Source organism: Phaseolus vulgaris, chromosome 4, assembly GCF_051622355.1.
Source record: "Phaseolus vulgaris cultivar YP4 chromosome 4, ASM5162235v1, whole genome shotgun sequence".
NCBI lineage: Eukaryota > Viridiplantae > Streptophyta > Magnoliopsida > Fabales > Fabaceae > Phaseolus > Phaseolus vulgaris.
The window spans coordinates 47,067,974-47,077,500 of record NC_143501.1 but is presented as its reverse complement, the minus strand read 5'-3'; the positions used below and the strand labels follow the sequence as shown (position 1 = coordinate 47,077,500).

Genomic DNA, 9,527 nt, shown 5'->3' with positions numbered 1-9,527 from the left:
TTTATCAACTATAAAAATTAATTTAAACACCAATATTTTCTTTAATTTCTAAAATAACATTTAATTTAGTCAATATAGTAACTAACTATTTTTTGTCTTTAAATTGATTTTTACTTAATGATTTTCTTGTAGTGTAATTTTTAATTTTTTTTAACTTATAGTAACAATATAAAAGAAAAATAGTATGTTTTTTTTGCATTAGGAGTGTGTGAAGGGGTTTAGCAGGAAATGTAATAGGATAGCCTTGTTTTACGGGGTTATGTCAATGTGAAGCCAGGACAATTTTGGTGCACCAAAGCTGTATCTATGGAGGGGTCTTTTTCCTTCTTTTTCTTATTTTTACCCTCTTTTCCCCTTTCCTCACCTCCTTCTAAAATGCTCATTGTTCTTCTTCTTCACTACATCTTTATCCTCTAACATCAATCATATCAAGACTTGTCAAAACTAAAATATCAAAATTCTCAAAACATGCCACTTTCACATATAAAATCAATTTCCCAAATTTGTCAAGAAGCTTGTTGTTTAGAATAGAAGAATAGTTCATTGTGACTACCAAACCAAGCAATCATTGATAAGCTGGAAAATAGCAAAATGGAAAATGAAAATAGGTTTTTGTTTATGTGTAGCACTCAATTAACCTTGCTTCAACACTTTTTCTTCCTCCTTTATGATTTCTATTGTATATTCAGTAAGGAGCTCCATGGCATACCTTGTATGTTTTGTTATTTTGGCTATGCCATACGAATGATTGATTGCTTCCAATACCAAAAACCCTAGACTCTACTTTTGTTTCTTTGCTTCTTAAACATGTCTATTGTATGTTCAAAGTGTTAGATGTGCTACTACTATGGCCATTTATAAGTAAGAACTAGTTTTTTTTCTTCAATATATAAAACTTCAGATGTTTTTGTAATATCTGTGATGGTGTACAATTTAGACTTTTTGCTGTGATCCAGATTTTGTTTTAAGGAAGAGAGTTTTTTTTTTATTGATGATAAAAAATACAAAAGCCAAATTTCTAAGTACTTAACCTAAAGAAAAACAAGGTATATTATATTTTTTGTGTGTGTTTAATCTTTTAATGAAGCATCAAATCCTTTTTCCTTTTGATAAAAAAAGTACTACTTCTCTCCCTTCATAAAAGAGCCTTTTCAAAAAATAAAAAATTGCTCGTCACTTTTTAGTTACAAGTTATTCAAATCGTCTATTTTAATCATTATTTTTCATCAAAATATAAAATGATACTGTAAACTATAAAATAGTAAGGTAAATTTATTATTTATTTCTCTTTTAGAAAAAAAAAATACTAATTAACTACATGAACAGTGCTTGAAAGAGATGAAATAATAAATTCCAAAAATCTTAAGAAGTAATTTTGAAAACATAACACAGAAAGTTTAACAAGTTAAATATATATTACTATTACCTACATATGGTTAACCAATCATATAGTTTAAAATGTGTATATAGTTATGTAAAGATTTAGGTAATTAATCTCTATTTTTTTAAAATTAAAATGAAACTTTTAACATTTAACTTCTGTTAATTACAACAGAATTAAACCTGCAGTTAAATCATACACACTGATGACAGCACAATCCTTGGTAAGATCACAGTATGAAGAGAAACTCCTGAACTGAGTACATGTTTGGAAGAGTTTTAAAGCTACTGTTAGAATGGATTTTGAAAAAGAAAAAGATTCGGTGAGTTGTAGAACTGAAATAAGATGGTAATTTACCCTAGTTTTGTTTTATTTCCTAATTTATCCGTACAAGAATGGAGAGAATGAGTGGGTTGAGATAACAAAAAGGGTTTGAAAATCGAACTCAACCCACCCACTATAGGAGACTTAATGTGAAGTGAGCCAGGCAACTTACACTAGGTCCCCTCAGCCAGTGAGACACTGCAACCTTCCACTTTCATAATAATTGTACAGCAATTTTGTGCACCAGCAGGTAATAGTGGAGACTGATATGTATGCTGAGGCTAGCAAGCAATTACATAATCGCAGGAGAAGAAGAAGCACGTGGTCCAATGGGAAAAGGAAAAAGCTACATTACCACAACAAAATAAACAAATTAATACACCACCCTTTAAGCTAGCTTCTCATCACTTTGCCTTTTCAACATCTTTTTGTACCGATTCTAGTAATAAAATATACACAAAGCCCCAACATATTAACCCAGCTTATATATTGTTCACAGATAACCATACTTATTAAATAATTTCCTTTCAAGAAAAGTCAACTTGCTGAGGAATGACTACCTTATAATGTGATATAGTTAACATATATTGTATCTATGTTTCTGATTGGTGTTTTATTCCTCTGATTTGTCTTGTTTCGTTTTAGTGCGATTGTGATTTTAATAGAATTAGTTTTGAATAGTTGATTGAAAGGTGTGGTCTTGTAAGACTTCTCGAATGTTGTGTATATGAGTTGAATCATTCTTCAAAGTAATTCTTATGTTGGTGATAAGAAAAAATGTATCCATGTTTGTGTAAAAGATATATAAAGAGAAGTTATGATGGTGTTAAAAAAAAATGAATGAATGTGAGTAGTTTGAAAATGTTGATGACAGTTGTGGGGATATGCTGCGTTAGAAAGAACTGGAGTGTATATGAATGTGACAATGTGTTGTCGTTTTAATATTTTTTGGTTTTGGAATTTTTTTGGGTTTGTTATATTTTGACAGTAGAGGCAATTGCTTTGAAAGTGGGAGGGTTTGAATGGTCTCTGCATATATGGAAAGATGCTGGTGGTTCTGGTTCTGCCTTAATTCTGCTGTGCTGCGCCCACTTGGCTCTGATTCTTATGCAAGAGACGTGAAGGTGATCATCATGAATAGCGTTTGTTTGTGTCTGTGTGCCTTTGAGAGGGACGACTGAGTCCCTGCACTGTCATTAACCCCTTACAAGAGTGGCACTGAAAAACATGCAAGCTGCTTTTCATTCACATTTATAAGTCGCCAGAATAGTTGCACAGCCCAAAAGGAAGGACACACACTCTCTCTCTCTCTCTATGGATATATATGTGTATGCATGTAATGTATGAGTGAGAGTGAATGACTATGACACTGCCCTTGTATTCATTTTCTTTCTGAAGCATTTGGTCTCCCTTTTTATTTTTGTCAGTACACTTCTTTAATGCTCATCAAACAGTGTTCTCCGTTTTCTGCCCTACCCAACAAAGATCTACACATAGTCCAAACACAAAATCCAAAACAACCAAAACTTTAGGGTAGCAAATTTTCAGTCTTCTCCCTGACCCCTTATTCATTGCAATGCTATAAGCAAACCAAGAAAACCTACACTTATAATACTCACTACATATGTATATTTAAACTCAAACAACCTATATATATATATTAGTTTGTAAGTACAATGTGTGTATATATATACCATTACATATTGTACATCATATGTACAATGCTATACATACGCACGCTCAGGCCATAATCATTACGCCACGGACGATATTAAATAGTAATTAATAGCTAGAAAAGGAAAACAAAGAATAAAAACTTAGTTATGTAATTAAACCTTTTATGATAGTCTTCTTTTATACCAAATTTAATTAACAAATAACATGGCACAATAAACTGCAAGTTTCACGAAGAAGAATTACACTCTTTAATTTCTCCATCACGTGCGCTATTATACTCCCACTTACATAATCAACATCACTCACCTTCACTTGACTTGGTATACCAATTCACAAAGATATTAGCGTTGCATTTGAAAAAAAGGGTATTAAGTATTAACCCATAAAGGAGGACATAGAAAAATAAAATACAGAATAAAGTTTAGAGAGAAAGATGGCGTTGATGAAGAAGATTATATCTCTCTCTAAGTAGATTTAGTTGTTGTCTTTGGCGTGATCTTTTGCATTATCGTTTTCAACTTCTCCTCCTTCTGTGGTTATAGCAGAAGACACGTAGCTCAACACCAAGGAATTCTCGTCGGGGGTTGCATTTCGAGCTTGGAATTGTTGTTTGCAAGCGTGGCATGTGATTTGGAGCATGGTGGAGTTGATTTGCTTCATTGCATGTTCTTTCAAGGCGTAGGCCTTGTCGAGTTCGGCTTGTGCTTGTTGTCTTATCCTCTTGGCGTTTGTGAACTCTTGTTCCGCAACTTCAATCTGCCTCTTGGCTTGTTTCCTTGCTTCCTCAGCATATGCTTTCTCAGCCATGGCTATCCTCAAGTGTTCCCTTGCTTGCTCTTGAACCCTCAATAAGGCCATGTTTGGCTGCTTCGCATTGTTGCTGTTGCTGCTCTTCTCTGATGAGTTCCTGTTTGATTCGTTTTTCTCACTCACATCTGATGACCCAATTGAGAGTTGCAGATGGGTTGAATGGTTCTCACGGTGATCCCTCTTAGGTGATAACGATGTTGATATTAGAGCATCAATGGGGTTTGCAACATTTGAACTGTTGTTGTTGTTGTTGGTGGTGGTGGTTGGAGTTGAGAGTTGGAGATCCAAGTTGGGGTGGAGTTTGTTGTTGTTCTTGGATGAGGTTTCAGCAGTGGTGATAGCAGCAGTAGGGTTATTCATGAAAATTGTGGGTGCTTCTGTTGGCTTTGGTATTATGATTCTTGTTGGCCAAGGAGCTGTGCTGAAATTGGTTTCACTCGAAGGACTTGGGCTTGAGGCTGTTCTAGAGAGGCACGCGGAGGGTTGAAGTGGCTGAGATTCTGGCCTGAGCCTCCCCATGTTGCAAGCATCTTGGTGCTCAATGAAACTCTCCACCCTATGAGATGAGAAAGAATATAGACATACAAACAAACAGTTGTTAGCGTTATACTATTTGCATTGAACCACTCAAAAGAGTTTTTCATAATGATTCTTGCTTGTGGGTGCTAAGATGAGCATTATATAGGAAAAACATGTAAAGGAAGAAAGAAAAGGAGAGAAGGGAAAAAGTGGAGATAAAAGGTGGTTGAAAAAGGTCTTTAAAAAATGGTGGGGAAAGAGGTTCCAGTTTCCACTAAATAAAGGACAAAAGAAAGTCAAGAATTCATGGCATTTCTTGGATTTGTTGTGATGCAGTGTGGTGATTGAAGAAAATGCAACCATGTTAATCGTATGAACGAATGATCACACAAAACACAGAGATGCTTAAAGGTGTTGGAATGCAATTGTAGAAACACACAACAGTTATTATGTATGCGACCAACGGAAAACGGAGCATTGGAAACCGTGTTACCCCAACTGTCAATGAACAGTACTAGCTCGTGAAAAAAAAATGGATTGAGGTTCCATCAGTCAAATATTTTATTTTCTTTTTATTTTAATTAAATGCCTTTAGTTTTTCTACTTCCATTGTTCACTTTACATTCCATTCCAAAAAATATATTTCCCTTCTTTCAAGTCAAATCCCAAGTAAAACAAGAACCCTCGCAAGTTCTATCTGCTCAATCGATACACAGTCACGAGATTCAAAAATGGTGAAAGTAGAAAACAAAAAGAAACCTTCTATAGCACATGAAATAGCTACTCTTAGATAGATCAATCTCTTGTAATCTTGTGTGAAATCAAAGAAGTGTTTGATATGTGATAATGAATGAATACAATAAAGAAAACGAACCTTGAGAAAACGCGGCCACAATCACAGGAGTGGCCCCGGGTACCACAGGTTTTGAGATGTGCTTTGTAATCAGACTGCACTGCATAGCCTTTGGAGCATCTTTCACAGACCCATTGCTTGTGATTGCTGTGCTTCCTCCTGAAATGCTTCTTTATCCCAACAAGATCACCCAAAGCATGACAAGGATCATGGTGCAAGCAGGTTGGCTCAGGACACACAAACACTCTCTTCCTCACCACTGGTGTCTCCCTCTTCAATAGCTTCCATGGCACCTTGTGCCTTCTCCTATGCATCTGAAGGTTCTGGTCCCTCTGGAACCCCTGGTTGCAGATCTCACACACATAACGATCCGATTCCAACAAAGTCTTTGGCGACAGGGACACCACCTCTGCATCTGGATCTGCATATATGCAACAAACCATAATCAATTACCATTATCAGATATATATATATATCTTCTTTGAGAGCCACACAGATAAGGTATAAGTATTACAAGTATATTACTGAAAAACACGAACGTGGTTTGGATTATATATATAATATAGGTTCTGAATGGTTTTGATGGAATTGATAAAAGTGAATAAAGTGAAGAGTGAGGGAGCAGATTTGGTAGCGAAAATGGATGATAATTGTGCACCTGGTGTTCCTGCGGGCCTTCTCTTCCTTTTATTGGTGGCAGTGGCATTTTCAGTGCAGGGAAAAGGCTCAGAAGTGGGAACTGACGATGGAGATAAGTTATTCGCTAACATGGTACACTCTATGAGAAGTGGTTTGATGATGTGGTTATAATATGTGATAATAAGGCCTAAGAAGAGAAGCAAGGAGTGGCTATGCTTGTGTCTGAGGCTATGTTGGTGATAGAATTAAGTAAGGTGGAAGAAGAGAAAGAAGAGATCATTTCATTGAAGAGAAGAGAAGAGAGAAGTGAGAAGAGAGAAGAGAGAAGAGAGAAGAGAGAAGAGAGAGAGAAAGAGAAAGAGGTACACAAGGCCTAGGAGGAGGACATAGATAGATAGAGGAAGAGAGAAGGGAAAATAAAAGGGTCTTTTTCTTTTTTTTCTTCTTCCTTTCGGTTTCCTCAGCTTTCTTTTAACTTGCTTTTAAACTTTCAGCTTTTGCATCAGCTTTCTTTCTTTCTTTCTTTCTATGAGAATGCTTTATTTATTTTCTCTCTTTCTCTCTCTCTCTGGGTTCCTCTCTTTGCTTCCAACCCTCATCTTCAGCAGGGATTGTCTGTAATAGCCCTCCTTAATAAACTTTCAAAAAGAGAGTGTGTGTGAGACCCAATCACAATGCTCGAAACTTGATCCCACAAGCAGCTCAATGGGCTCCATTACAGAAAAAGAAATATCCCCACAAGGAAACAAAACCCTCATAATTTCCTCACACAGTAAATTTTTTTGCTTTGCATGCATAAATACAGGCCAAGCCCCCCAATACACACGTAAGCTTCCTATTCTCTCACTCTTCCTCTCTCTCTCCAACATCACACACACACACACACATTCTAATCCCTGTTCTCTAATTATTACACTAACTTAATAATGGAGTTTCTGTTATATATATATACTTTCTTCAAGAACAGAACCTCACTGATATATTTATGTGTATAAAAGTGAAAATCAATTACTTCCTCATCATGCAACTTATCAATTTCTAAATATAATTTTTAATCCATAATACAAAATCTGGTGTGAGTTTAATAAGGATTGATACACCTTCCACTACTGTGAAAAACTACTTGTTTAGTAGAAACTTTGCTGCTCAAAAAGTCACTCAAACAACAATACTTGAAAATTTAAAGACATTTCATAATCAGTGGATGCTAATATTATTCTTAAAAAAAAATTGAGTTAAGTTTAAATTTCACCTTCTTATTAGTAATAAAGAGGATTAGTTTAATATATTATATTAGAGAAGTTAAGAAAGATAATATAATTATTCGTCATTGAATAATGATATAAAAGCTTTTATATTGTCAATAGAGACTATTTTCTCTAAGAATATGCTAATAATTTAATTTTTTTCACAAGATAATGGTAAAAAATGAAAATAATTAATAAAAAAGTATTTGTAAACTTTGAAGTATGAGTAAAATTTAGTGGGGGTAGTGGAATAGAGAGAAGAATTTGAGTATTAAATTTGTTCATTGATTGATTAATTATAGTAGAATAAATGAAGGTTGTTGTATGAATTAAAGTTAGGATAGTTTATTGAGATATAAATTATGAAGAGTATTTAATATTTTGATGGTGAGTATGTGTTGAAGATTGAGGGAGAAGGGGGTTATAGACGAGAGTACCCATAGTGGTAAGTGTGCAGAAGGTGTTATTAATTTCACTGGAAGCAGCTTTTATAAAGGTGATAATGAGGATGTAAAGTCACCCTCAAGGGGCATTCTAGTCAATGGGGGTAATAATTTTCTCTGCTCAAGATGCTTTGCTTTTTGGTAAAATGGGAGCATCAACTTAACAGTGCCAGGTTAAAATTGGCAACATTGTCTCTTCTAGGTGGTGACCTTCTCAACATTCTCAACATTCTTCAAATTTCAAATATTGCACAATCTTTTAAATTACATACACTTCCACCAATTACCTTTACTTTACCTTAACTTCAACACCATACAAAGAGAGACACACCAAAAAACATTGGCAAAAAATGTAAGGAGTGTTTAAAGGTTGATAAACTATACCAGATTACAATCGAAAAGAGAAATAATTTTTTACTCAAATGTGTATTTCACAATAAGAAATTGAATAATTTTGAAATTGTATTATGTCAGGTCACAATTGTAAATTGATGTCACTAGTGTAAAAACGTTTATTTACAATTTACGGTCAAACATTGTCTATCAAAATGCAGTGACATTTTTTTAAATTAAAATTGATAGATAGACAATGTCAATAAAATAGATTACGTACTAATAGACATCAATTTCAAAAACTGCTGTCTAAATGCTAAAAAACCGTTGTCTTTAGCATTTTTTACCCTAGTATATGTTTCATTATATAATTGTCAAAATAATATTTTCAAAATGTAAGTATACAATGTATATATTATTAGAAAATGATTAAATAAAAAATAATTTAAAAAACAATAATAATTAGTTTTTATATTAACTAAATTAGATACTATTTTAAAGAAAAAAAATTATTGATATCTAAATTCCTATTATTAATAAATAGTTTATAAATTGGTATTTAGTTAGCTATCAAGGTTTTAGTTACTAATTACTTAGATTGTAAAGTTGGCAGCGAAAACATTAGTAGCTAATTACATATCAATTTAAAATTTATTTATATAAATATCAATAATTTTTTTCTATTTAAAATAATATTTAATTTATTTAATATAATAAATAATTTTTTTAATTTTTAAAATTAATTTCTATTTAATAATTTTTTAGTTATAACATTAATTTTGGTGTATTTTATATACATTATGCCAAAAGGATAGTTGTACAATCACTATATTTCAATACACTAACCTTTGAGCTATGCCTTTATCATATTCATCTAAAAACGTGTTGAGTTTGATCCAAATGAAGTCAATGCATACATTTTGAGGAACTTTTTTTTGAAAGGTTGAAATGAACTTTAAGTTTACGCCAACACCATTGTCCTAGGTATTAGTTGTTAGTAATTTTATTCAAAACAAAACCAAAAACTTGCTAGTAATTTGTGTTCTTGCATATGTATATGACCCTACTACATATTTAACATAGATTTTTTTGACAAGGTAGGGATCCTTTTATTGCAAGACTAAGTGGGATAAATTATTTTTTCACATTTTATTATGAATTTTTATATTTTAATTTGACTGTTGAGATTAATTAGATAATAGATCACTACAATAAAATTATTAAATAAAATTAATTTTTTGAGAAAAAAATAATTAGTTACTATAATAAATAAATTAGAGATTATTTTAAAGACTAAAAAA

At 33.0% G+C, this 9,527-nt stretch overlaps 1 protein-coding gene across 1 annotated transcript; it reads right to left on the bottom strand.

The window, feature by feature from the left end:
* Positions 1–3,606: 3,606 nt before the first annotated feature.
* LOC137837895 (protein indeterminate-domain 14) lies at positions 3,607–7,120 on the bottom strand. The gene is made up of 3 exons (XM_068647064.2): positions 6,223–7,120; positions 5,586–5,985; positions 3,607–4,748 (listed from the first exon to the last, which is right to left on the bottom strand). The coding sequence occupies exons 1-3, from the start codon at positions 6,332–6,334 to the stop codon at positions 3,857–3,859; spliced, it is 1,404 nt and encodes a 467-aa protein (XP_068503165.1). The 5' UTR covers positions 6,335–7,120; the 3' UTR covers positions 3,607–3,856.
* Positions 7,121–9,527: the final 2,407 nt, after the last annotated feature.

Excerpts from the sequence above, each read along its gene's own strand:
- LOC137837895 (XM_068647064.2), bottom strand. The coding sequence starts at position 6,334 with ATGTTAGCGAATAACTTATCTCCATCGTCAGTTCCCACTTCTGAGCCT. Across the intron at positions 5,986-6,222 it reads AAGGCCCGCAGGAACACCAG|ATCCAGATGCAGAGGTGGTG; the intron begins GTGCACAATTAT and ends GCATATATGCAG. Across the intron at positions 4,749-5,585 it reads TGTGGCCGCGTTTTCTCAAG|GGTGGAGAGTTTCATTGAGC; the intron begins GTTCGTTTTCTT and ends CTCATCTCATAG.